Source organism: Pseudovirgaria hyperparasitica, assembly GCF_010093815.1.
Source record: "Pseudovirgaria hyperparasitica strain CBS 121739 unplaced genomic scaffold EJ05scaffold_9, whole genome shotgun sequence".
Taxonomy (NCBI): Eukaryota; Fungi; Ascomycota; class Dothideomycetes; order Acrospermales; family Acrospermaceae; genus Pseudovirgaria; species Pseudovirgaria hyperparasitica.
Genome location: NW_022985557.1, coordinates 631,378 through 656,969, shown reverse-complemented (window position 1 = coordinate 656,969; position 25,592 = coordinate 631,378). Strand labels below are relative to the sequence as shown.

The following is a 25,592-nucleotide window of genomic DNA, read 5'->3' as shown; positions in this document are numbered from 1 at the left end:
CCACACATGTTTGTGTGAACTGGCACAAGCAGAAAGAAACACTGATCAGCTCTCCCCAGACCGCATCGCCTCCCAGCCCATCTCCTCTGCACTTTTTGCGCAGACGAGCTATGGCATGTCCCGAAAGGTCCTCACCGAAACTGTTTGCCCGCGACATTGCTGCTTACAGCGATGCGGAACTGGACCGATATCTGGTCGAGCACGGAAGGTGAGCGCTGCATACCATCACCCAACCTACCGCCTTGCTAACCTAAGCTGCAGGATCGTCAGTGTTGAGGACCCAGACAACCTTCCAGATGAGTTCATTCAGAGATTAAGGTAAATGCCTTCCTAGCCTGCTCGTTGATCGTGCTCTAATAACTAACCATGGACAGAGACCGGGCGCGCCGCCGAAGCGGAACAGTCGAGTCGCGCCCCGTGGATCTTGATAAAGTTACTGCCCTGCTCCAAGACCAAGTGCGTCGATCGCCCTCCCTCCCAACCACGGCATCACAATCTCCAGATCCAGAGGAGGAATATCAGGAGGATCTACGACGCCAAACCGGGTACTATAACATGCTTGTTGATGATGGCGGCCGGCCTTCACATCCACTGAGTATGCTTGAGAGTATTGTCGAGAACCCTAGAGAGTACCGCGAGATCTTGTCATTCTGGCATACTAAAAAATCGAACGGTGGATGGAGGGTGTTTGACGTCCAAGTAATGAGATGGCGAGATTTCCGTGCACTCCAGCGATTCGCAAGGGGACAAAGAGGGTATGATTATTGGCGAAGTCTCTGGGATGAGGAAAGTGCGAATTGGGCTTTTCACTCCCCTTGGATGGCAGAGATGGGATATTCTGAAAAGGACTGGCAGAATTCATGGCGACTAGATCAGCAGCGTGAAAATTATGTGCAGCTCAGCACGTCGTACATGTCATGGCGACTATTCGTCAAGTGCAATGGGAAAAAAATAGGCCAGTGCGGCTTTCCGGAGTATGCTGAGGCGCTGAAAGAACGACTGGCAAGGCATGGATTTGAGCGGCCGTTCCAGCTCGACAAAGATGCTACCCGACAGGACAAGATGACGACCTGGATCGAATACCTTGCCTTTGAGTACTGGTGGTACGACTACTATTTAGGCTCTGTCAGGACGCATCAGGAACAGCACGACAATGCTTGGACGAAGCTCGTTGACTCGGAAGTGCTGAGGCCCGAGGAGACGGAGGAGTCCATATGCGATGTCGAAAACAAATGTCGCAATGCGAGCGAATTTGGGACGGCCAAGAGGGCTATGCAATCCGCGACATTAGCTGTGACCTCGGCGGAGACTGCCATGGCTGAATGGCAACAGTCCAAGCTCTCCAAACAGACACTTCAAAATCGATTGTCAAAAGCACGATCCAGACTGGAGACGATCCAGGCGGAAGTTGCGTCGCTCCAGAGACGCAGTGATTGCCTTATCGAATTCATTCATCGGACAAGGGTTTACCGTACTGCCAAGAAAGATGCTGAGCACCACGAGGTACTCTTGCGATGGATGCTTCAGCAGATTCCCTTGATCGAGGCCGAGCTGAATCCGCCCAATGCACCTGTATCGGACAAGAGGGGCGGAAAGAACCTACGCAAACGCAGCCGCAATCGATCAGAAGAGCTCGATCGAATTTCCCAACAGCAGAGCCGTGGTGAAGGTGTGAGCGGCCGCGGCTCGGACCGACTTGCACCAGCGGATGCCAGTTTCCAAGAACCACCCTCCAAGCGGTCAAGGCGTACTGCAAATCATGCAGATAACGCACTTGATATCCAACCTAACGAACATAACTCTAGCAAGCGACCAAGGCGCATCGCGAGTCTCGCAGACAAGGCACTTGATATCCAACCCAGCGAACACACCTCTAGTAAGCGGCTAAGGCGTACTACGAATCACGTAGATAATGCCCCTAATATCCAACCCAGCGAACACAACTCTAGCAAGCGACCAAGGCGCATCGCGAGTCTCGCAGACAAGGCACCTGATATCCAACCCAGCGAACACACCCCCAGCAAGCGACCACGGCGCATCACGACTCTCGCATCCAACCCAGCAGCCGACCCAACTCCAGCCAAGCCCAAGCGACAACGCAACCCTCGAAAGAAAACGAACGGCCAAGTCTCTCCTCCTCCTTCTTCTTCTTCGCAGCAGCAGCAGCAGAAACAACAACAGTCCTCGCAGTCCTCGCAGCCCCTCCGCCGCAGCGCCAGAATCGCAGAGCGAGAACGGAGACTGCGCGACGCCGCCGCAACGTCCAAAGCCACTGAGCCGGCACAGACACCGACGGCGCCGCCATCGAAACGATCGTCGGCAAAGAAGCGGGAAGCGGAGACTGAGGTGGCTGGTCCGCGTCGTAAGTCGGTGACGAGGCGGGGGTGTGGGAGTCGTGGGTAGATGGTGGGTTGTGTGTTGCTGTGTACTCGTATAGTGATATGTATGTGAACTGACTGAATGAACCGACTGAATGAACTGACTGAATGCATTAAATGAACCACATGAATTAAATTACATCGCATCCTCACTACTTTCTAGTGCAGTGTGTAATACCTACCATCTACCTACCATCTACCTACCATCTACCTACCTACCTATCTACCTACCTATCTATATCTTGCAGTTATGTTCTATGATATATACTAAGCATACGTGGTTCTGACGGCGATGTAATAGTGAATGGATAGGTAGGTGTAGATGGAGTTGCTTTGGTGTGATTGGATTGGTGGTACCCCACGGAGACGCTAGGAGAGATCTCCGGATGTGGTTTGCATGGTTGAGAGTGGAGTTAGCGTGTTCGCATGTTCGCGTCACGTCGCGTCACGTCGCGTCGCGTCAAGTCGCGTTGGCTGGGTAGGTGCCAGGGTCCACGGGATGGAATGCGACCCAAACTATTATCGAAGAAAGCCTCGCAGTGAGTGTTGCAGCGCAGGGCTGAGAAGATAATTATCAGACGAGGTGCGTGGGTGGGTGAGGTGTGGCGTCGAGCAGTTTGGAAAATTTTCTTTATATTTGGGGTTGGGGTGCTATGCTAATTAATTAATAAACCCCATGGATAATTGGAACAGAAAAGAGCGTGGTGTGTGTGTGTGTGTGTGTCGGTTCGTAAGTACTGTAAGACTAACTGAGTATTTAACATACTACTGTACCCAAACTTAACACTAGGACGTAAAAACATCGTGACGCGATACAGGAGTAGACGAGCGGAAGGTTGTCGAGACATTATTATGTATATCCCAAGATAACTCAATATTCTAACCCGGCTTACTAATACCTCCTCCAGTGAGTCGCCGGCGCCCAATCCAAGTCCCAAGTCCGCATTAAAATCAACCAGCCCGCTCTCAAGCAGCCTTCCGGTCAGACACGTCGCATAATGCCAATGTGGACATGTGACGCTGCGCGCTGCTCGAAACCTGCCGTGCGCAGCGGTGATTGCATGCTATGCAACCGGCACCTTTGCTCCTCGCACGTGCAAACTCCGTTTCATGGATGTCCTGCCTGGGAGGTCTGTCTATAACCTTATATACGATAATGTTGATACTATGTGTCTAACGACCTGACAGGACGCAGAAAGATACGATCCCGCCGCCCAGGAGGCAGAGAAGCGGGAGATGGAGGCTCTATTCGCAAGGATCGACACAGACGCGCTGGCCGCGCATGCGAGCGCGTTACGGGATGGGATGCGCTGTTCTATCCCTGCGTTGGAGTATGATCGGGCGAGACGGAGCGCTGTGATGGGCGGGATGAATTATCATGTCGATGTGGTGTTTGAGGACGGGGTGGTGTGGTTGGCGCGGATACGCCGGGTGAATGCGACGTCGCCGCCGGCCGCGCTGCGAGACTATATTCTGCGGAGCGAGGTGGCGACGATGAGGTTTCTGGCTGGAACGGCGGTGCCGGCGCCGAGGGTGTTTGACTTTGTGCCGGAAGGGCGGGGGAGTGTAGGGTATATGCTGGTGGAGAAGATGGCGGGGACGGCGCTGCGATGGTCGCTTGCTGCGCCGGCGCAACGGCGGAAGATCGTGGAGCAGCTTGCGGATGTGTTTATTGAGCTGCGGAAGTATCCGTTTGAGGAGATGGGGTGTTTGGGTACTGCGGCGTCGAGTCGTGTCGGGGCGTTTGCTCGCGAGTCTTTGGCCGACTTTACGGGCTCTCGTATGGCGCCCTTGGGCCCATATTCTGCGCTCCAGGACTATCATGCTGCCTCGATCAGGCTTATACTAGACCTCATCCTACGAGAGGAAATGTACGCCCAGAATCCCATCGACGCATACCTCGTCCACCGCTTTCTCCTCGACCTGGTCCCGTCGGTTCTCCCTGCTCAAGACGGCCATTTCTACCTCAAGCATGCCGATGACAAGGGCGACCACATTCTCGTCGACAGCGAGTACAACATCACCGCCATCATCGACTGGGAGTGGGCATACACAGCGCCGGAAGCGATAGCCTTCAATTCGCCCATCGGCCTCCTTCCCGTAAGCGAGTTCTACGACGGCCTCAACACATTGGGAGAGGAAGAGGAGATGCTGGCGGGGATACTGGAAAGCAGAGGCGCACCAAGCCTAGCGCAGGCCGTGCGAGATGGGCGATTACAGCATCGGTTTGCGTTCTGTTGCGGATACGACCTCGTTGCTGACTGGAATGGATTCCTTGGGCTGTTCAAAGGGTTGAGGGATGCGGTTCGTGTTGATCAGGGGTTGGAGTGGGGGGAATGGAGACAAGTGGCGTTGGAGCGCTATCGAGGTGATGAGGGATTGGAACGGTTACTTTCCAAAGCAGGTGGTGTGGAAACAGGAAACAGGTGATATGCGAGGATATGTAATATTATATGTCGGAGGGTCGGACAATTGTCTTGCATGAAGAAGGGGCATTAGCCACGTGGGGCATTAGCCACGTGGCTATGCAATGTACGAGTCAGCCACGGGTGTGGCGCCTGTAGTCTACTTTTAAAGTTTTCAGCTCAGCTACTATTAATTGATTAGTAGGCCGACGGGTGTGTGATGTAGCGAGTATTTCGCCGATGCAACTGCCATCACGTGCTCTCTACCTACCTTTCTTCGCCCAATCCCCAATTATCAGTCTCCACTCGACCAGCAGCAGCACTTTCCCAAAGCGGGATAGCAAGCAGTGATGCATGGAAAGATGAATCGCCAAGCTTTTACCAAGCTTTTCCGACGGACCTATCAATAGAAACAAAGGGGAAGAATGCATGCAGGGTAGGGGGGACGACGGTGCTTTCTTTCCGAGGTAGGTTGGGGAAAGCTTTTAAAAATAACTTCCCTTGCCCATGAACAACTGCCGATCTTTTTTTTTTTTCAGCAGAATTGCTCGGCCATCAATCACTGACGCAGGGCAGATATGTTACTGACTGGATTGGGAAAAAGACAAGAAAGAATTGCGACGAATAGGCCGGGGGAAGGATGTCATCATTGTATGTTCGAATGCGTAGGGTGCTGTGTAGACAGTACTTAGGTACAAGCTTTCCCCGGCCGGGCTGACCGGCGTGCTTGTGGAGCATGGACATAGATGCTGTAAGTGGTTCGGGCCCAGCACGAACAGGAAGACGTCAGATGGTGAAACGGATGTTTGATGATGAATAGGGACAGGCCGGCATGTGGCACTGGCCGGCTTCTGCGGCAGTTGGTGGAGTCTTTGGGAGATGATCGAGGAGACTGGAGTGCAGTCCGAGTGAGTGAGTGTTGAGGCTGGCGTGGCATCCATCCCCGGTCGATGTGAGGCAATGGCCTGTGTGTAGGATTTGTCTGGTGATGTTGGCATGGCTGTCGAGGAGGTTGAGTTCCAACAAGAGCGAGGTGCATGTTTTGTAGTTGGCAGAGTGTATTGATAGGAGATTTGACGGGCGAATGATGATGATGATGATGATGAAGAGGAGGAGGAAGTTTAGAGTGGCACGGGATCTGCATATTGTGATGATGGATCGACAGGTACAGATTAGTATATACGATTATGCATGTACAGTACTCGGCCCGGTACCTGGGCTGGGGAAGACGAAATGGCCAAAGGTGGGCAAAGGGTGCGCAAAGCTGGACACGGACAGCGCACTGCTAATACTGGGGTCTGCGCATTATAGTTCGGGGGTTTATTAATAGCCAGCCAGCCACATTACCTAGCATTAACAGCCGAGAGGGTTCTGTGCTCTGTTCTAGACCTTCACCTGAGTAATTGGAGGAAGAATAAGAAGAAGAAGAAGAAGAAGCAAACAGACGCTGGAAATGGATGGCCTGAGAAGCACCGTGACAGTGGTAATCAATTCATAATAGAAATAAACAAAACCAACAAACCCAACAAGCTCATCAAAACAACTGCCGATCCGCCTGCACCCGACTGTTTCTCATTCTCCCTTCCACCAGCCACCAAAGAGTAATCAATGCTCCAATGCACTGGACAATTGACAATACTGTAATGATAATGATAATGATAAGGATAACAACAATGATAATAGCAATAGTAATAGATGTCACCACCCTCCCAAAACAACAATTCTCCAATATAATTAATTAGCCATACATACGCTCCATTCGATTGCGTCCAGGCCGTCCCGCGCCCTCGGCCCTGCTGCCTAATTACTATACTACTGTACTATACCACTATACCTTAGTACCCTCTGCCCCTGCTGCGCCCCCTTGTACCTACTCTCTCCTCTTTAACTCGACAGCATCCATCTCTCTCTCTCTCTCTCTCTCTCTCTCTCTCTCTCTCTCTCTCTCTCCCAATCACTTAAGTCACTTAAGATACCTTCTATCCGCCCAAATCCCCCGTCTTCCCACTACTCCCATTACCCCGTCTTCAACCACCTTTGTGCCCCCTCACTCGCTATATATTGGCACTACAATCAATCACACTCCGTGCTACCACACTCCCTTGCATCACTCTCATTTACCATCTCCACGAACTCGGCCTACCACCACCAACCACTATAGCACTCACGTCTGACTGCTTTGATAAACCCTTCCTTTCCCGCATTGGACATACACACACACATACGCACTTGGAACGACAACGCTCCTTTCTCGTTGCCTGCTGCATACCTCCACAAACACACACACATATATATATATATATCTCACAGCCATGGCTCGACGTCACGCCAGACAAGCCTTGTTCTTCTCCCTCATCGCCTCGTTTTCCTTACTTCCCGCCTCGCTCGCACAGCCCATCTTACACTGTTCCGAACGTCACTCCGCACGCCAGCCAAACTGCCACTGCACCGTCATTCCTCACAACGTCTGGCTCAACACTGCAACGAGCAGTCCTTCCTACCTCTCATCATCCCCCGATTGCCAGCAACTGGCTTCCAAATTGGAACGTTGGCGTGAACATGATGCTCATCACTGGGAAACCTTCCTCTCCAAATCCGACCAGGTGCCAGGTCATAGCTCGGATCGCGTCGGCGCTTCCTCGGTGCGTGTACTCGGCGTCCACAGGCCTAGCGAGGATGAAGCCAACGGCAGCGATGCATTACGGCAGACATTACAGGAGGGTGTTGTCATGTGCAGACCCACGCAATGGTCCAGCTCCAGAGATGTGAGGGCTTTCGTTCGCGGTGTTGCAGAGATGGACGAGTCTTGGCAGCCAAGCCAAGCAACATTTGTCGTGGGTGCAGTGCTTGTGCTGGCGCTTCTTGGTGTCATTGCTGAGGTTGTGGATCTTGTGCTGTTCAGGTGAGGCTCTCTTTGGCCCTTTTTGGCGTATTGAAATCGACTTTCCGATACTAATCTACTCCCAGGTCTGGCCTCCTCTTGTCACGACAGCCTATTATGCTGACGGGCTCGGAGAAGATCATTTGCGCAGATGGATCACTATCGTCCCTCGGCGCACACGAAGAGCAAGTCGACAGCGACGAAGATTGGCCAGATGAGAGTCCAATCATATGAGAAGGTATCGATGCCTACGACGACGACAGTCGCTAGTACCTACGCGGGCCGATAGGTCTATCATACACTGACATAACACCCCATCCGATTGTACATACGGAAGCCTATGATTAGACGTTTCCCCCCACCCAAAAAAATATATACCCATTGGAAATGCTCGGCTTGACTGATAGTCCATCCATCTAATAAGGGCACTGCGAGTGACATCAACACGCGTGAGGTGAAGCCCAAATGTAGTAATCACGCGTCGCAGAAACCGGCAGGAGCCACTGTATACAGACCCCAACAGCACTGCTTAAGCTTCAATCACTCAACTCATCTCTACCTACCAGCTCCCTCCTTCGCAGACATCATCTCACCGCTACATCTGTTACCACCATTTATCTCCATCACATCGGTCGATCCATCTATTATCAAAGCATTACTCTCGTTCATCCGTGCTACAACATCTGCCTACCCATACCTCTCATTCGTCGAACATGGGTGGCTGTCTTTCGTGTCTGGCCAGAAGCCCAACCCCAAGTCAGACCCAGGTCAAAGATGTCGGACAGACCTCCACGAATACGCAAACCTCACAATCCATTGGTGGGGCATCGCAGACAGCATGTGCGTCACTATTCAAGACAGTCTGCGTGCGGGACGTGGGAAGGCATGATAGCTAGCTGACCTCAACAGCCTCCTCAGGAACAGACGAGTTCTGCAGAACCCTACGGAGAGACCTCGACAAGGTCGCGTCCGTAACCTCGATGCAAGCGCCTCGCGTCACACTGCAAGATCCGCCCTCGAACGAACCCACATCCCTCCGAGACAGTCTTGAGAGTGTCAACCTTGATCCTCTGGCACCTACTGGTGCACGCCAACAACCTCCGAACTCCCAAGCTTCATTGGCTTCAACTCCCAGCCTGCCCGAGACGGTCATTGTCCATCAGACGCCCGACCGAACACATTTACAACAGAACGATTCTTCACCCTCGGAGTCTAATTCTAATTGGTACTTGAGGTCGTCAAGTCCTCTCCTGGGGCGACATGAGCCACAAGAACATCCTTCAGAAAGTGCTGGCGCGGCATCGTCCTTGGATGACCTGTCGAGAAGACGGAGACTGAGCTCGCTAGCACGTGAGTCGTCAGAGACACGCGCGCCCAGCACAGACAGACCAGCTCCTTCTTCACCGGGATCTTCGAGAATATCGGAGGATCCGCCAGGAATCTGGTTAAGGAAGAGGACGCGTAATGCTTCTAGCGTACCAGCCTCTTCTGCCTCAACAGTGACGGCAGACAGGCCACCGAGAATTGAGCTGACCAACGGTATACGCAATGCAACACTGCCACCAAACGAGGACGTTCCGACTTTGGTTCCTGAGACTGACGGGTCCGAGGACAACACAGCGCCTGAGCTACCTTGGGACTCGTCGAGGTATCCCAAAGGGAAAATAAGGACCATGGAAGACATTCTCGCGAGCCGTAGGCAGTCGGCCACGACAGATGATCAGGCCCATGCCGGCCCTTCGCAACCTCGAGCACAGCCGGAACCAAACACGGACGAGAAGCTGAGGAAAAAGGGTTTCATGCTGCCAACCCCGCCAGGCGAAGACGAGACGGACACTGAGGAACCCGAGGATCCTGGTGCGGACTTGGCGTGGATCAATGTCTACTACAGGACTGCCGGCTATCGTACGACTGCGCAAAGGGAGGGCCAGGAGGGGCCTGAGGCTGGCGGGCCTGAGACTGGCGGGCCTGAGACCGTCGGGCAGGAGACTGGTGGGCCTGAGACTGGTGGGCCTGAACCTAGTGGGCCTGAGACTAGTGAGCATGAGACGGGCGAGCATGAAACTGGTAATCATGAAACTGGCGGGCATGAGGCCAGTGGTGAGGGCAAGAATGACAAGGGCAAGGGTAGAGCAAACGATGATGGTCCAGCTTGAAGAATAGACAGCCCGGTGCATGCTCAATACATTCAGTTGGATAATCTTCGTGACGATCGCATGCATGAACGTGAAGTGAAGCACAGCAGGACGACAACAGGAATATTAAGTCATGCACTCGAACACCCGCGTTCTGTTACAGAAACCATGATCCTAGCTTGACGTTTCCTTGGCCTGACGTGTGAATTTGAAGAACAGAGCTTGCAGATAAGTGTATCAGAGATGACAGATGCACAAGAACGATTTGGTAAAGACTGTAGATTTTGGTTGGATTTTGGTTGGGTTTTCGGTAGATTGTATATCCATGTAAGGTAGATAGCTGCGTGTTACATGATGGTTTCGTTTTACATGATTTTGTTTTGAGCTGTCTGACTGACTAGGGGACGACCGATCCAACGCCAAAGCCCAGGTCTGGGTGAGTCCAGCGCGAGGGTGTACATGAGGTACATGATCTACATGAAGTTACATGAAGTTACATGAAGTACATGATGTTACATGAAGTTACATGAAGTTACATGAAGTACATGACATACATGAAGTTACATGAAGTACATGAAGTTACATGACATACATGAAGGACATGAAGTACATGAAGTACATGACATACATGAAGTACATGACATACATGAAGTACATGGCATACATGAAGGACATGAAGTACATGAAGTACATGAAGTACATGAAGTACATGAAGTACATGAAGTTACATGACATACATGAAGTACATGACATTCATGAAGGACATGAAGTACAATAATGACAAGAAACGACAAGAAATGCATCGCAGCAGCTAGGTATTGGTATCGGTGTCGATGGTCATCATCATCATCATCATCATCATCATCATCATCAGACATTTACATGAAGGTGCTTTTTCTTACATTCAAGGTCGTCTGACTGTGCTTTCCGACTGATTTTTTTTCTGGCTTTCTCTGCCTGTTTTTTTTTTCTTTCTGCACCGATCCACATCCACCCTGCGCCCCAAGTCTGGTGGAGTCCAGCGCGAGGGGTCGTGTGTGCTTGTATATGCATGTGTGTAATGTCTTTATGTGACGAGATGGGAGGGATGGGATGGTATGTACCTTTTTTTTTTTTTTTTTTTTTTAGATCAAACCAGAGCCCCCCAAGTACATGAAGTGTGAGAAAAACATAAAAGGGTAAGAAATACAAAGAGTAGGAGCAGTCGGTGTCGATGGTCAGACATTACATGAAAGATTTTTTTACAAGATTGTTTTGACTGACTGACGGACTGACCAAGCCCAGGTCTGGTTGAGTCCAGCGCGAGGGTTGTGTAAAGTACAAAGAATGACAAGATTGAATCGCAGCAGCAGCAGTCACATGATGTTTTTGACTTTGCTGACTGACTGACTGACTGACCGACCGATCCACCGAGCCCGGGTCTGGTTGAGTCCAGCGCGAGGGCGGTGATGGCTGTTGGTTTTTCCGTGTTGTGTTGTTGTGCTGTGTGTGCTGTGCAATGCCGTGCTGCGAGGAAAGGATCGTGATTTTCTTCCAATCCACAACACGCGACATTGACAAAGCACACACAGTGAAGGAGGAGAGAAAGGCAAAGTAAGTAAAGACAGGCAAATGTTCCCATGTCCGACGTTTACCATTACATCCGGAAAGATGTTCTCCGTTGCCGAGTTGAGTGCAGATGCGGCGATTTTTATTTGTTTTTTGTGTTTTGGAGCAGCAGTGAGTAGACACTTTGATGATGATCGGTCTTTGTGCTGTCATGGACTGGACTGTATTGGGATTCAGTGCCAGGTTGGATGATGTTTGATGTGCGGCAGTCCCGATGGATGTGAGCTGCCGTGCTGCCATCATGATGTGAAAGGACGGAACCCAAGCCACTTTGATGTGTTTGAAATGGCTGGAATGCTCCGCTGGCAGGGACTGGATTGATAGTCAGTGCCAGGATGATTGATCTTTGATGCGCGGCATTCTCGATGGATGTGAGCTGCCGCGACGATGGTTTGAATGTTGTAGACCTAAGCCGCTTTGATGGTTGGAAATGGCTGGGATGGTCCGCATTTTGAGTTTGACTCCGGCAGTAATTGATTTGATTGTGCCGAATCGTTTGTCTGCGCTGGCAAGGACTGTATTGAGATTCAGTGCCAGGTTGGATGGTTTTCAATGTGTGGCAGTCTCGATGGATGTGAGCTGCCGTGATGATGATTTGGAAGTGAGGAATCCTAGCCGCTTTGATGGTTGGAATTTGGCTGGGATGCTCCGCGTTTCAGTTTGACTCTGGCAGTAGTAGATTTGATTGTGCCGAGTCGTCTGTCTGCGCTGGCAAGGACTGTATTGGAATCAGTGCCAGGTTGGACGGTGGTTGATGTGTAGCAGTCTCGATAGATGTGAGGTGCCTGCCACGTTGATGATTGAAAGTGCGGTCCTGAAGCTGCCGTGGTGTTGAATGTTTTCACCTCTAGTGAGCCAGAACATGGACCGTGTGTGATGGATGACTCGGCGGCGGATTTGATTGTGCCGGAGGAGCCAAAGTGTGAGATTCTGCCCTTTGAATGGTACGGACAGTGGTCTCTGTGGCAGTTTTGCTGTGCAAAGACACCTCGACAGCAGATTTGATTGTGCTGAGTGAGCCAAGGTGCGACGTTTGCTTGTGCGCAATGACATGAGAAGGCGTTCACAGCATTGCAGTCAAGTGAAGATTCGACCGCAGAGATGAGCAGTTGACCAGAGAGCCGTGAAGTGAAGCAGCTCAATGGTAAGGCTTGTTGATAAAACGGTGCTCTGGCTTGCGATGGCAGATATGCAAGTGAACCAGAAAGCCGTGAACCAGAAAGCCGTGAACCAGAGAGCCGCGAAGTAAAGCAGCTCAATGGCAAGACTGGTTGATGAAGCTGTGCTATGAGATGCGATGGCAGAGATGAACAGTCGACCAGAGAGCCACGATTTGAAATAGCTCCATGGAAAGACTGTTGATTGATGAAGCCCTGGAATGGATGAGCTTTGGCAGCATTGCGGTCAAGCGATGCTTTGGTTGCAGAGATGAACTTGACCACGATGCTTTGGCTGCAGAGATGAACTTGACCAGAGAGCCGTGATGTGAAGCATCTCGATAGTAAGACTGGTTGAATCATGATTCCATGAGCTGAAATGATTCAGGTAGCAATGAGGCGAGTCGGTTCTTCGATGGCACAGCTGAATAATGAGCCAAAGAGCCGAAACGTGAAGCAGACCAATAGTAAGACTGGTCGATTGATGGAGCTGTGAGCTGAAATGGTTTTGGTAGCAATAAGACCAGTCAATACTTTGATTGCAGATATTAACAGTTGACCACAGAGCCGCGATTGGAGCAGCTCGATGGTAAGACTGCTTGATTGATGAAGCGATGAGCTGAATTGGTTTTGGTAGCATGATGCCTTGATGGTAGATATCAGTGCTGTACCAGAGAGCTGAGATGTGAAGCAGCTCAATAGCAAGGCTGGTTGATTGATGAAGCCGTGAGCTGGATCGGTCTTGGTTCCATGATGCTGACCAGAGAGAACCGTATTGTGAAACAGCTCAGTTGCCAGACTATTTGATTGAGGAAGCCGTGAGCTGAAGTAGTTTTGGCAGCAATACGGCGAAGCAATGCTTTGATGGCAGAAATGAGTGCTGGACTAGAGATAACCGCATAATGAAGCAGCTCAATTGCAATCTCAGAGCTAGCTGGTTGATGAAGCCCAGGCTGAAGTGACTTTGGCAACATTGTAGCTGATCGTTGCGTCAATGGCACAGATTGAGAGTGGACCAAAGAGCTGTAATGTAAAGTAGTTCAATGAGAGAACTGGACCTAGCTGACCGAAGAAGCCGTGTGATTGAGTAGCCCTGGAGCAGAAGCGGTACTGTCAGATGTAGGACCAGAAGGTTTGTTGTAGTAGTGTGAATCGGAGACTTGACTGTGAGACAACACTGATGGCAAGACAAGAGCAGCTGAGTGATGAAGCCGTGAGCTGATGTCTGAAATGACTTGAGAGTCGAAACGCCGCTTTCAGATGAGAGCAACAAAGAACTTGCTGTGACCTCAGTCGGAGACTTGATGTTGTTGACTGATATCTCGTCGAATGAAGTAGGCTCGGTAGGAGGAATGTCAACTTCAGACGAGTGATGATGATGATGATTGAAGCTTTGCTCTGAGTGACAGCAGCGGCATTGCGAGTGCGATCGGTAGGAGGAGAGCAGTTGAAGTGATGATGAGAAACCGCCATGTTGATGTCCGTGAGAAGACCGCCCGCTGGTGACTGAGTTGTCACGTGAATTTGAGGTCGATAGATGCTCTCGGAAGTGCTGAGAATGAGATTTGCTGACGAGATGACCTGAAGGATTTGCTGATACTTGACTGTAACGACCAAAACTGGAACTGAAGGGAGTCGCAACGTCCCAACGCCCACTGTGTCTTTCAACGCTGGTCGAGATTGTGGATGCAGAGCACCGAACCTGAGGCCGTGAAAGTTGCCAACTCTCTTGAGCCTTGAACGTATGCCACTGATCTTCGATGACTGGATGCCTGGACGTGGAGTTTGCTAAGCCCCAGAGGTCACCTGCGAAACGCCATGATGATGCGACCCAGAGCACGCCGAACATGAGACTTTGAGAGTTGCTAGTTCCCTTGGCCTTGAACGGGTGTCGTTGGTGTCTGAATGGGAGCTTGAACCGAGGAGCCTCAACTTCCAAGGAACATGAGCGAGAACTGTTTGTTGGCAGGATGCTTGGGTGAGGACTTGCCAGGTCCGTCCATGAGACTTATACCTTTTTGCCGTATCGCGAATGACCGGCGGCTTGAACCAGAGGCCCAACCCCCTGGAACATGAGCCATCACCGTGTCCTGAAATGAGAGAGAGAGAGAGAGAGAAAGAGTGCATGACCAGTGCAGTGTATCGCGCAAGACCGTGTGCCACCATATTTCGACATCCACCAACCACATGCTTGAACTAGGAAGTTGTCGACTTCCTGAACCTGAGTCTTACAGTGTTCCGTCGGAGGATCTTACACGCAGCTTGAACCATATGTAGCCGCCACTACTGGAACGTGAGCCTTGTGCGTAAAGGGAGTGGAGTTGGAAGACGCAGGCAGTCTGTAGTAACCAGGCTAGCCTTTGTCAACCAGCGAGAGGGCTGAAGCGCATCTTCAATCAAGCTCTGTGCATCAGACAAGCTGTGCACGGCGAAGCGAGATCTCCACGTTGTTCGGTCTTCTCTCTGCTCCAATGAAAGCTGAAAGTTACGAGGATGAAACCAGTAGGACATGTTAGCCTGTAGGAACAGGGCCCGACAGTCTGCTGGCGAGTGTTGAAGCGCATCATCAATCAAGCTCTGTATATCAGACAAGCTGTACACGACGAAGCGAGATCTCCACGTTGTTCAATGAAACTCTGGTTCCCCGAGGTCTTCAGTTGTCGGTGATCGATGAAAAGGTGCTGGAACGCGCATGCTGTCGAAACGAGCTGCAGCAGAAACCAGCGGAAGCAAGAGCCTCTCAAACCTTTTGATCACCCTCCCTGGTCGCAAGTCCCTTTGCAAATTCCCCAACAGCCCGCGAAATGGTTGCCAAAGCCCGCCAGTTTAAGATTGACAAGAGAGCAGTGACGAAGAGAAGGGAGACTCCTAGCCTTACCTAGGTGGTCTTGACGCTTCTCAGCCAGATCGCTTGATGGACCGCGGGTACAATGCTTCTCGGATACCTGGACCCTTGTTGTCGATGATGGTCTGGTCTTGTCGATGAAGAAAGATGAAGAATATGTCGTTGTGAATGGTGGAGACAGTACTTGCCGGGGAAAGGAAACCGATTGTAGCTTGACGGGGATGACAGAAGACAGCCAACTCTGGACTCCCAGGAGGAGAGTTGTCTGTGAGAAGGGCCAGGCGTGAGGAATCGGTTGAAGCTTCTACAAGCGTTCAATGACGGCATCCTCAACACCACATTCCAATCTTCTATCACCATACCGACAGCGGGGAACCGATTGAGACTTGACATGAACGACGAAAGACGGCCAACTCTGGACTCCCAGAAGGAGTGTTGTCTGTGAGAAGGGACAGGCGTGAGGAATCTGTTGAAGCTTCTACAAGCGTTCAACGACGGTATCCCCAGCACCTCTTTCCAATATTCCGTCGTCGGTTGAGGGCGGTGTAGGGGCGGCAGAGATTCAGTCGGACTATTGAGGTCCTTTCGGACCACTGATGATGTCTCGAAGGGCGCCAGAAAAGGCACCCTGTCCAACTGGTGCGGGCGCCGGCTTCAGCTTTTGGAGCTCAGCACGAAGCCTATCCACTGCGGCGCCCGCCTTCTTCAACTGCCGCTTGTTCCCATCCACCACCTCCAGGGTGTCATCAAGCCTCTCTTGCACGTCATCGAGGCGCTCTTGGAGCTCGGCGCGAGCCTTGCGGTCGACCTTGACTTTGGCCGCCGCTGAGTCCTCCACGGCCTTGACCGTGGCCTTGCATTCGCCCTCGATGCGGGCAATCTCCTTCAGAGCATCTGCCTTGATGCTCTCCACCTCCACTGCTGGGCCTGCCATGCCCTTGGCCGCCTTGGCCACCTCCTCCGCGAACTGGGCATTCAGGGCGTTGAACGCCGCAAGCTTGTCTGCCTCGAGTGAGTGCTCGAGAGCACCCACCTTGGCTTCGGCGACGCGCTGCGCGTCCTCGGCCGCCGTCTTCTCCACCTCAAGCTTCTGTGCCTTCTCGGAGGCACTCCGCTTGCTCGAGGTGAGTCGCTGGAGCCGGAGGAAGGCTGCCTGTTCGGCAACGACCTTCTCCAACTTCAGCGCGGCGACCTGGGCCCTTGCCCGGCGAGCGCGATCCAAGGCTGCCTTTTCGGCGTCGACCTTGTCCGCCTCCAACGCGGCGATCTTGTCCATCGCCTGCTGGAGCAGTACCGGGGCTGCCTGTGCGGCAACGACCCCTTCCTGCTCCAACGCCAGGATCCTGGCGTTTGCTTGCCCAAGCTGTACTTGGGCTGCCTGTGCGGCAACGACCCGTTCCTGCTTGAGCCCGGCGATCTGGGCTTCGAGGCTGGCCTTCTCGGCAGCGGCAGCGCGAGAGTTGGCGAGAATCTCGTCGCTGGTGGTGCCCTGCTTTGCGAGGGCTTTGCGGAGCGCTGCCAGCTCGTCGGCGGGGCCTCGCGAGGCAGCGAAACCGGCAGCGATAGCCTTGCGGCGGAGGATGTCGAGGGCGATCTGGTCGGCGTTTTGGCGGTCCTCCCGGAGGATGCCGCAGTGCTCCAGGAATTCGATCCTGCTCTGTTTGGCCGCGTTGGCCGAGCCCGATTTCTCCAGTCTCACGTGCAAGTCATCGATCCTTGCGTGGTAGTGAGCATGGTCTCTCGCCATGCGCCCGAGTTCGGCCTGCGCGAGGAGCAATGCCTCGCGACAGTCGATTCGTGGAACCCCAAACCATCCCGCAACCCAGGCCTGCGCGCGCGGAGTAAACTCCCAGACAACAGGCAGGACAACCCACATCAGCATCACGATCAGGATGACCAAGATGCTGAGCTTGAGGAGGTATCGGAAGCCCTGGAATAAGGACTGCGGGATTGAGGCGATCGAGCGACCAGCACTTGCTACAGCGGAGCAAGACTGGCTGATGACCAGAGAGACCAAGGAGGAGAACGCGCCAAAGGCGGCGGAGAGGCTGTTGAGGAACCCCAACCACACACCGATGACGCTTTCGGCGCCAGAAACCAACGAATTGCGGACCGTTGCGACGAGAGGAGTCGCCTTGGCGCGCAGGAAAGCCACCGGATCGTTCACCCTGAACCCCTTGTGCCCAACAACGAGACGGAGTTGCGAGATGACATAGTTCGCCGAAGCGAACACCCGGGTCACAAGGAGTTCCTTGACAAGGGCAAGGTTCTCGAGAACGGAGAAACTTGGGGCTTCAGATCCGGAGCCCCCGGCGGTAGACATGGTGGACTCAGGGGTTGGGCCCTGGTCCGGGAAAGCGGGAATGGTCGGAGAGGCGAAGAAAATGGTGCGGTGAGGAGTTGGGCGAGGTCCCGGTGCGGCTTCTGGCGGGAAGACCACGACCGAGATGCCCAGATATGCCCTGGCGACTGCGAGCTGTTAGTTCTCATCCTGAGCACTTGAAATGAGATAAGATTCAACTTACTGAGGGCGCGTGGGTCCAGCACATGTGCTGCACCAGCGTGGCTGGCGAAAAGCGCAGCCACGAGGAGGAGGAAGAGGTGGAAGAATTGCATCTTGTGGATGCGGTGGCGGCTATGAGGAAGGAAAAGTCAGCCTTTGCTTTCTTGACGATCAGAGAGGTAGTGCTTTCAAACTTACACAATGTAGGTGGTGAGAATTTTGTGTGAGAGTTGTGAGAATCTTGCGAGGTAAACGGGCGAAGGTTCTGCTATTGGTATGTCAGTTTTGCCGCTCAGAAGATCGAATCTGCAGCAAATTGCGTAAAAAGCAGCAGTGACCGCAGTGTATCACAAACCATGTAGAGAGACAATTGCTGACGCGAGATGACAGGGAAAACGTTCAAAAGCGGACAAAAGACACCAAAATACGTAGAAAACGTCCACAACAACTCCGAACGTCTCCAAGTGTGACAGGAAGTAGATTTTGCGGAGTGCCAACGGCTACAAAAGCAACGATGCTGAGGTGCCACGAAAAGTAGTCCCAGATCTCTGACCTTCAATGCAACAGCGGTACAGGAAACAGCCACAAAGCATCGAAGCCACCTTCAATTGCGACGAGAAGAAGACGATACAGCAAGAAAGCATCAGGAGAGACCATGCGGTCACACACTGTAGCAAAAACAGAAAAGCTGAACGGCAAGCAAGACTCCACCGTCAATTGGAGCTCTCAGCACACACAACAACAACAGCTCGTTCAGGAAAATCTCAATCAAAAGCAAACGCAAGAGAGTAAACGCAGAGCAATAAGGAGAAAGAACGGGATAACTTACGTAGCTTGGTGATTGAAAACTTTGGAAGTCAGAAAGCTAAGATCAACTTGTGATGAAGAAGAAGAAGAAAAAGGAAAGGAAATCCGGCAGCGCAAGTCAACGATTTATACCCATCACCTACACCTGCTAGCGCGTCGAAGAAAGCATGGGCCCATTCGTACGTTGTACAAGATTTAATCTCTTTGCTATTGAGGAAAATTTTCTTGCTTCACTTTGTCCTAATCGGGGAGCGGGAGTCATGAGATGACGTCGGCCAGCGACTTCGGCGAACGCGGGGGGATAACAGCGAGGTGAGTCTTCCCTAACAAATTTGCGGGCGAGGAAAACAAGGGCGTGTTTTGGTTGCGTTGTGGGTGAATTCACTCTGGAATTCAGGGTCCAAGAGGGGGGGGGGAAGGGGGTCGCCGTGCGAACCGTTGGTCGGCGATAATGAGGCGGACGAATATATGAGCGGTGTAGAGATGCTGATTGGATGCGCTGTAGGCAGATACTGGATAACTTTTATAAAGGGATGATAGTGACGTACCGGTTGGATACGATTTTGCCGTATAGGTGTGGACACGGCATTGGTGCCCTGTCATTCGCTGTCAATTGAAACTTTCAGGATTGGACTCGCAAGTTTTCCTATTGTACGCCTACGCCGGATGCACTCCTCTGAGGTTATGGCAAGGCAGTAGTGGACAGGAAGGAAGTTTTGACCAAATTGGAAATAGGGGTTGTATGAAGGCACGCACAACGTAAATAGAGTGATACACAGACGGGAAGCATGACTAGGCAAAAGGGCTCGAGGTAGCAGAAATGCTTTTTGTAGACATCAGACCACGCTTTGGGGTCGACCGATAGTTATACAACGTTATGATATGAGGTCAACCTTGGTGTTATACAGTCAAATAAACACCGGTACACAAATAGAGATCGGAAAACCCGTTCTACGAGAAATGATATAATTCGCAATGCCATCAACCGCCCCAATACCGTGATATTTTGACAGTCAAGAGATGTCCAGAACGCCATGCATACACCTCATTCAGGCAGGGCATTGCAAAATCTGAAAAAGCACAATAATGTGGTGCAAAGCCTTGATGCATTTCGGTAAATGCAGATAACGGCAGAAGAAAGAAGAGAAGTTACTTGCCTGTCTCGATTATCTTGAGACGTTCAAAGATTACTCCGGGCGTGGTCTCTTGTTGCCGTGAGGATTCCACTGCCCATCTCCTCCTGCTTGTTGTCCACCGCTGAAGAAGGCCGGGTTGAAATGTCCTTGATTGCCACCAAAGCCACCACCTGGGAAACGCGTAGTGTTAGCGAACTGTTGTTGATATTGCGAAGTAGTGGTAGGGGGTTTGCTCGTCGACGAGGAAGAGGGAGGAGAAATTCTTTCGCGCTTGGCATCCGAATCTGAGCCCGAAAACGCCTGTGGTGCAGGACGTTTGTGGCTTTGAGAATCGTTGCCATGCAGCTGGTTGAATGAAGGCTGTCCTTGAGGAAGACCTTGCTGCATGCGAATGTTGAAAAACTGATTTGGAGGCAAAGAAAAGTTGGGCCTACCCATTCCCATACCCATTCCACCCATCATGTTGTTGCCTATACCACCACCCATTGGCATTCCGCCCATATTCATGGCGTTCATGCCCATCCCGCCCATGTTGTTCATGCCGGCTCCCATGGTCATGCCACTCATGCCACCGCGGCCTCGATTGTTCTGCATGCCTCCGCGCATTCCACCTCCCATCATTCCACCTCGGTTGAAATTACCACCGAAGTTGCCTGCACCCATGTTATTATTGAAGCTCATGGGATTGTTGAAATTCTGGTTCATGCCCATAGGCGGCGTGAAGTTACGGCTCTGGAAGTTGTTGTTCATGTTGCCACGGTTGTTGTTGAAGCCTCCTCTGTTCTGGAAGCCACCCCGGCCTGCCCCGAAATTGCCACCTCCTCGGCTATCCTGTTTGTAATCTTTTCGGTTAGGTACATCCTTTGGCAGTGTCTTGTACGGGTTGATGTGAGGCGGGTTGAATGTGACGATTGGCTTCCGAACGTGCTGCTGGCCATCGCCGAAGGACTCAATCTTATGTTTCAGAGCCGTTGCAGCCTGTGCGGTTTGCATCTCAACATATACTTGGCTAATCGTCCACGTTAGCTATGTGTACTCTAGCAAATTAAGGCGTGTGATACTCCTCTGCCCGGAAGGCCTACCCTTTGCTTTTGCCATTGACCTTGTGTTCATTAAACGTGATATCCTTCAGCTCGTCCTCACATTCCGCTTGGTTTGCCCAGCCACGGATGTCGTCTTCGGTGGACCACCAATGCAGCTCCTGGATCAAAAGGGCACTAGTGGCGCCTGGATCCATTGGGCGGTCGTCTGCACCTTCTTTGCGCTTTGTTCCTTGCTGTATTGGGGCATGTTTTGGGAGCTGGACCTGATTCTGTCCTGCGCCCTCGCCGGTGCTGGCTATCTGCTGTGTTGCGGTGCTTACCGATTGTGTGTTGGCTTGCTGACCCTCATCTTGCTTAGCATGGCTGTTCTCGTTAGATGCGCCATTCGTCGGCGCGTCTGGTTGTGTTGTGTCCGTCATTGTCTCGCCATCTGTTGCAGGTCCTGCGCTATCGGCCTGACCTTCCTGATTGTAGTCTTGATTACCATCATCACCATAGATATCGATATCGAATTGGTCCTCGTCGGCCATTGTGAAATGAGCAGCTCAGAAGTTTGTCTTTGTAAAAACTTGTAGCTTTTGATTGATTTGATAAGTACTCTCTGCCTTGTCTGCACAGGAGGGATTACAAGTCTGTAGGAATGACACATGAAATCAGCATATGAGGAAAATAGATAAGGTGGTGCTAAGCGATGGTACGAGTACAACGGAGAGCCGTGGCGCACGACAGAGAAGATTTACAAGGGTACAAGATATGAGAAAGCAATGGACATACGTACAGATCCTCAGCAGCGTCGAGGTTGTGACAGACTTGAGATTTCGCTCGACACAATGAGCTTGTGAAGACACGCCGGTCTGAAACAGAGCGAAGATTTCTTTAAGTACAGCTTGATTCAGTGAGAGCTTTCGAGCGGTCAGAGTGACCTGTACAGATTGAAGTGCTGAAAGGTGACGACAGCGTGCAAGATCCCGTCCACCAGCTGCGTTAAGAACAGCTCTACCAGAGTGCTTGCGGTGGCAAGGCTGACACAAAGTTGTACCTAGGAATGTGAAGCGTATGAATCCTGAGGGATTTAGGCGGAGCTCTTCCTCGAACACCTTCCCAGTGCGCCGATATTATATTAGTAACCGACTCACTTGACTCTTAAGGTGGGTTGAGGGATATTGATCGTAGCGGGAATTGCTCGTTGGTCGTAGAGGGGCATGAGTGACAAAGAGGAAACGAGAAAGGAGCAGAGCTTCATTCTATGCGATGTCGACCAAGTCGCGACTTAGCGTGGTGTTCAACCGCTGGCAAACGCCTGCCGAAGTACCGCCGCCCCTTCGGCGATCTGGCCATAGTTCCTAAGACACCTCTCTGGATACAATTCACCGCCGCCAAAGTCCAAATCTCGTCCAACACCACCTTAAAATGGCAGATCAACTGAAAGAGATGGCCGAGCTGCCTAAAGACTTCATCCGCGATGGCACACAATTCCTGAATCGCTGCACAAAGCGTACGTCTCTGCAATATTAGTCTACCGACGCTTCATTAGACGAAATCAATTGCTAATGCCGGTGTAGCCGACAAGCGCGAATTCCTCAAGATCTCCCAGGCCGTCGGTGTGGGCTTCTTGATCATGGGTGTGATCGGATACATTGTCAAGCTGAGTACGGCGGCGTCGTATTTGTGTTTTCAATGAGACCTGCTAACGGGCATATACAGTTCACATTCCTGTAAACAACATATTGGTCGGAGCGTCATAGAGTCCTGCATATCCAAAGAGAGCGATTTGTGACGACACAGGCGGATTTGAGATGTGACGAGGAGGTGCTGGAACGAGTCACAGCATCACTGAGGCCAAAATACTGTATAATACCCTACATACTTGGTAGACCGGAGTTCAAGGAATTCAAAGTATGGGCCCATTCAATAAGCATCACATACGTACATGGATAGCGGAGAAGATGTTTCTGGAGAGCCAAGTCTGAAACCATGCAATGGGTGTATATTTGCGCAATTAAATATGGTACCAGTAACTAAACAGTATTTGGGACAACTTGTCCAAAGCAACGGGAATATGTTCTCCCCTATCAGCCTCTCAATCCTCATCGAAAATCTGGTATGTGTTTGCCAACACTGTTTCCACAACCCGAGCTTGTAGCCCAGCATCAGCAAGAGGCCCGTGATGCTCCTTGATATCACCCATCATCAAGGTGGGCGCAAAACAAATTGCCAAGTTGCTTGAGCTCATCCTGTTGATTGATGCATGGTCTTGAATGCGGTTCAGGTGCAAAACCAGAGCACGAATTGTCGCGTAGTTAGGGTCAGGGAGCTCGTTGATGATCTTGTGCATGGTATCGCGTCGTACAACCTCGTCGTCAATCCTTGCAGCCTTGACAAAGTCCTGGTATCGCGATCTAGTGAACAAGGGGTCATTCAGCTTGCTAAAAAACCGCTTCAGTAAGCCTGCCACGCTGTTGATATCATGGTGAAAAGATGCCGGATTGCGAAGATCAACTTGAGTGTGCTCGTTGTGTGCTATCAATCCAGTCAGACGTGATTCCTAAACTTGAGTAGCATCACTCACCTTTGTTGAAGACTGCCTCTAGCTCGTCAATGTGCGACGATGTTCCGGGAATGCGATAGATGCCTTCTACGTCAAGACCGTACATTTCCACAGCTTGAATGCATTGGTATACCACAATTGGCACGGGCGCCAGATTGTCGCTCTCCGCGTATAAGTCACCGAGAGAGCGTCCAAAGACTCCCCTATCGTCGTTGCTAGATAAAACACCGGATGCTTGCTGTGCCATCGTACCACTTTGAGATGGAGGTGGGTACTGCTGACTCGAATATGAGGGATATTGTGGAGTACTCGTCTGAGGATAATTCAATTGAGGTGGACCGCCGTATGGGCTATCCGCAGAATGAGCTGGAGTCTGATACTGATGCTGGGGCTGAGGCTGATACGGCTGGTATGAGTTGTCTTGATATGGCGACTCTCGATATGGAGAATCTTGCGAGACTGGAGTTGGCTGCGACACTGAAGATTGAACGTTTGTGCTTTGCGCAAAAGATTGCGGTGCTTGAGGTGGCGACGCGTTATGCGATTGCTGTGGTGGTTGCGATTGAGAAGCTCGTCGCTGTCCTGTTGAAGTCGACTGTTGGACAAGCGACTTCGATGCGTTAATGATGTTGCCCCATGACATCGCTCGGCTGCGTCGGCGTGCACTCACCGGGTGCTTCTCATATTTGATGTCTGGCGACTTCGCAGGAACCTTCGAGGTGTGACTTAGAATATATGAATTCAAGTCTTTCTCATTGTCGACTAGGTTCGCGAAATCGCGCATGCTTGGTGGCACCTGCTGACCTTCTGATCCCGGAATAGGGGCGACGAGTATACCGTTACCTAGGATAAGCTTCTCGTTGAAAGCAACTAGGAGCTTGTGTTAGTGTATTTGCTGGACCATGTTTTGCAGATGTGCCTACCATATTTTTGAAATTGAAGGCTTAAAGCCGAATCGCACTCCTTGATCAGTTCCAGAAGTGCTTTGATGGCTGATGGGCGCTGCGAGCTGATGAGCGCTTGTCGGGCATCCTGTGCTGTCTTAACTTTGGCCGAGTAGTCAGAGTCGGCCGCTTGAAGCTTTCTTTGCAAATCCTCCTCTTGTTGGGCAGAAGACTTGGGCCCTTTCAAGCCAAATAATTTCCCTGAGCTCTTGTCGCCGGTCTTCAAGCGATCCAAGTCTTCCGCAAGAGAGTCATACTTTGACTTTGCCTTTGACATCATACTTTCCGCGTCTTGTACCTTCTTTTCGTTTGCCAGTCCCTCTGCCTTCCATTGCTTGCGGCCCTTCTCGACTGTATTTGATAGCTCTGTAAGGTCTTCGTGCATCTGGTGCAGAGAAAGAGCAAATTGCATACCATTATCCCCCATTCGATCCTGCAGGCGTGTGGCGTTGTCAAGATTGAGGGCATACGTGCCTTGTCGAGTATTGGAACTGCTGATGGCATCGTGTGTGCTACGGTACAGCTTCTTGAGGCCCTGGGCATGGCTTTCTTCGATAGACGAGCGCTTCTTTAGGAATCCGGCAAAGTCCTTGGATCATTGTTTAGCACACAGTCATAATGCGACTACAATTGATACACACTTGCGCGCTGGCGATGCTTTGCTTCAGTCGGTTGAGGAGCGTGTTCACACCAATCTGCAGGATAGTCAGAACGTGTCGGAGCGCATCGGACATTTTACCTACGTCAGAGAAGAGGACATTATCAACAGCCTTCGAGGTATCGCTGACGAGTGTTGGTTGCACAAGAGGTATTGTCGAGGTCTCATCCTCACCGGGCGCATGGGAGCTCGATGGACGAGGTGGTCCGTCACCGTTTGCCTCGGAGATGGGTTCTCTTGAGTCCATCGCTGCCTGTGTCTATTGATGTGGGAAACTCGGGCTGATAAAGGCAGTAGCTGTGAACGTAACACCAAGGAACTGGTAGAATTTCGTCGAGTTTCAAGACGTTGGTCGCATTTCAACGACACAATCTGGCATCAACGCTTCAATGGTATGGCCATGGTAGTGGACGTTGCACGCACGGGCCCAAACCAGGGACAGAGTGTCACGTCACTGGGGGCAAGGCCGCGTGTTTACGAGGAGCTTGCGCCTCAATATCAAACGAATAGATGCATCAGCCACGACTCATTCATCTACCTGCTC

The 25,592-nt window shown here is 51.6% G+C and overlaps 11 protein-coding genes across 11 annotated transcripts; 5 read left to right on the top strand and 6 right to left on the bottom strand.

Moving 5' to 3' along the window:
• Positions 1-110: 110 nt before the first annotated feature.
• On the top strand, positions 111-2,451 carry EJ05DRAFT_486559 (uncharacterized protein; the record flags this gene model as incomplete). Its single annotated transcript, XM_033745542.1, has 5 exons — positions 111-208; positions 262-318; positions 375-1,876; positions 1,910-2,362; positions 2,438-2,451. 5 exons carry the CDS (start codon positions 111-113, stop codon positions 2,449-2,451), a joined length of 2,124 nt encoding a protein of 707 aa, XP_033599962.1.
• Positions 2,452-2,944: 493 nt separating this feature from the next.
• Positions 2,945-4,944, top strand: EJ05DRAFT_476761 (uncharacterized protein). The gene is made up of 3 exons (XM_033744108.1): positions 2,945-3,232; positions 3,287-3,508; positions 3,567-4,944. Exons 2-3 carry the CDS (start codon positions 3,377-3,379, stop codon positions 4,806-4,808), a joined length of 1,374 nt encoding a protein of 457 aa, XP_033599961.1. The 5' UTR covers positions 2,945-3,232; positions 3,287-3,376; the 3' UTR covers positions 4,809-4,944.
• A 2,151-nt stretch (positions 4,945-7,095) lies between these two features.
• Positions 7,096-7,898, top strand: EJ05DRAFT_486556 (uncharacterized protein; the record flags this gene model as incomplete). The annotated part of the gene is made up of 2 exons (XM_033745541.1): positions 7,096-7,685; positions 7,751-7,898. 2 exons carry the CDS (start codon positions 7,096-7,098, stop codon positions 7,896-7,898), a joined length of 738 nt encoding a protein of 245 aa, XP_033599960.1.
• Positions 7,899-8,377: 479 nt separating this feature from the next.
• EJ05DRAFT_486555 (uncharacterized protein) lies at positions 8,378-9,820 on the top strand (the record flags this gene model as incomplete). The annotated part of the gene is made up of 2 exons (XM_033745540.1): positions 8,378-8,504; positions 8,574-9,820. 2 exons carry the CDS (start codon positions 8,378-8,380, stop codon positions 9,818-9,820), a joined length of 1,374 nt encoding a protein of 457 aa, XP_033599959.1.
• A 1,030-nt stretch (positions 9,821-10,850) lies between these two features.
• On the bottom strand, positions 10,851-11,834 carry EJ05DRAFT_392237 (uncharacterized protein). Its single transcript, XM_033741329.1, has one exon. It carries the CDS (start codon positions 11,648-11,650, stop codon positions 11,024-11,026), a length of 627 nt encoding a protein of 208 aa, XP_033599958.1. The 5' UTR covers positions 11,651-11,834; the 3' UTR covers positions 10,851-11,023.
• EJ05DRAFT_392271 (uncharacterized protein) lies at positions 11,733-13,241 on the bottom strand. The gene is made up of 2 exons (XM_033741330.1): positions 12,127-13,241; positions 11,733-11,922 (listed from the first exon to the last, which is right to left on the bottom strand). Exons 1-2 carry the CDS (start codon positions 12,925-12,927, stop codon positions 11,815-11,817), a joined length of 909 nt encoding a protein of 302 aa, XP_033599957.1. The 5' UTR covers positions 12,928-13,241; the 3' UTR covers positions 11,733-11,814.
• An 18-nt stretch (positions 13,242-13,259) lies between these two features.
• Positions 13,260-14,413, bottom strand: EJ05DRAFT_501041 (uncharacterized protein; the record flags this gene model as incomplete). Its single annotated transcript, XM_033747064.1, has 2 exons — positions 13,260-13,587; positions 13,632-14,413. 2 exons carry the CDS (start codon positions 14,411-14,413, stop codon positions 13,260-13,262), a joined length of 1,110 nt encoding a protein of 369 aa, XP_033599956.1.
• Positions 14,414-15,891: 1,478 nt separating this feature from the next.
• EJ05DRAFT_529213 (uncharacterized protein) lies at positions 15,892-18,025 on the bottom strand (the record flags this gene model as incomplete). The annotated part of the gene is made up of 2 exons (XM_033748929.1): positions 15,892-17,878; positions 17,935-18,025. The coding sequence occupies 2 exons, from the start codon at positions 18,023-18,025 to the stop codon at positions 15,981-15,983; spliced, it is 1,989 nt and encodes a 662-aa protein (XP_033599955.1). The 3' UTR covers positions 15,892-15,980.
• Positions 18,026-19,526: 1,501 nt separating this feature from the next.
• Positions 19,527-21,530, bottom strand: EJ05DRAFT_476756 (uncharacterized protein). Its single transcript, XM_033744107.1, has 3 exons — positions 20,938-21,530; positions 20,290-20,864; positions 19,527-20,025 (listed from the first exon to the last, which is right to left on the bottom strand). Exons 1-3 carry the CDS (start codon positions 21,426-21,428, stop codon positions 19,907-19,909), a joined length of 1,185 nt encoding a protein of 394 aa, XP_033599954.1. The 5' UTR covers positions 21,429-21,530; the 3' UTR covers positions 19,527-19,906.
• A 778-nt stretch (positions 21,531-22,308) lies between these two features.
• On the top strand, positions 22,309-22,643 carry EJ05DRAFT_440121 (protein translocase SEC6; the record flags this gene model as incomplete). The annotated part of the gene is made up of 3 exons (XM_033741914.1): positions 22,309-22,393; positions 22,461-22,547; positions 22,603-22,643. 3 exons carry the CDS (start codon positions 22,309-22,311, stop codon positions 22,641-22,643), a joined length of 213 nt encoding a protein of 70 aa, XP_033599953.1.
• Positions 22,525-25,563, bottom strand: EJ05DRAFT_511303 (RhoGAP-domain-containing protein). Its single transcript, XM_033748236.1, has 6 exons — positions 25,134-25,563; positions 25,032-25,085; positions 24,370-24,979; positions 23,468-24,316; positions 22,603-23,418; positions 22,525-22,547 (listed from the first exon to the last, which is right to left on the bottom strand). The coding sequence occupies exons 1-5, from the start codon at positions 25,293-25,295 to the stop codon at positions 22,979-22,981; spliced, it is 2,115 nt and encodes a 704-aa protein (XP_033599952.1). The 5' UTR covers positions 25,296-25,563; the 3' UTR covers positions 22,525-22,547; positions 22,603-22,978.
• Positions 25,564-25,592: the final 29 nt, after the last annotated feature.

Coding starts and splice junctions, on each gene's coding strand:
- EJ05DRAFT_476761 (XM_033744108.1), top strand. CDS start 3,377: ATGCCAATGTGGACATGTGACGCTGCGCGCTGCTCGAAACCTGCCGTG. Junction 3,509..3,566: donor ATGGATGTCCTGCCTGGGAG/GTCTGTCTATAA, acceptor ACGACCTGACAG/GACGCAGAAAGATACGATCC.
- EJ05DRAFT_392237 (XM_033741329.1), bottom strand. CDS start 11,650: ATGATGGCAGCACGGCAGCTCACATCCATCGGGACTGCCGCACATCAA.
- EJ05DRAFT_392271 (XM_033741330.1), bottom strand. CDS start 12,927: ATGATTCAACCAGTCTTACTATCGAGATGCTTCACATCACGGCTCTCT. Junction 11,923..12,126: donor CTGGCACTGATTCCAATACA/GTCCTTGCCAGC, acceptor ATCTCAATACAG/TCCTTGCCAGCGCAGACAAA.
- EJ05DRAFT_476756 (XM_033744107.1), bottom strand. CDS start 21,428: ATGGCCGACGAGGACCAATTCGATATCGATATCTATGGTGATGATGGT. Junction 20,865..20,937: donor GTCAATGGCAAAAGCAAAGG/GTAGGCCTTCCG, acceptor GTGGACGATTAG/CCAAGTATATGTTGAGATGC. Junction 20,026..20,289: donor TGGAATGGGTATGGGAATGG/GTAGGCCCAACT, acceptor CGCGTTTCCCAG/GTGGTGGCTTTGGTGGCAAT.
- EJ05DRAFT_511303 (XM_033748236.1), bottom strand. CDS start 25,295: ATGGACTCAAGAGAACCCATCTCCGAGGCAAACGGTGACGGACCACCT. Junction 24,317..24,369: donor CCTTCAATTTCAAAAATATG/GTAGGCACATCT, acceptor ACAAGCTCCTAG/TTGCTTTCAACGAGAAGCTT. Junction 23,419..23,467: donor AGAGGCAGTCTTCAACAAAG/GTGAGTGATGCT, acceptor CTGGATTGATAG/CACACAACGAGCACACTCAA.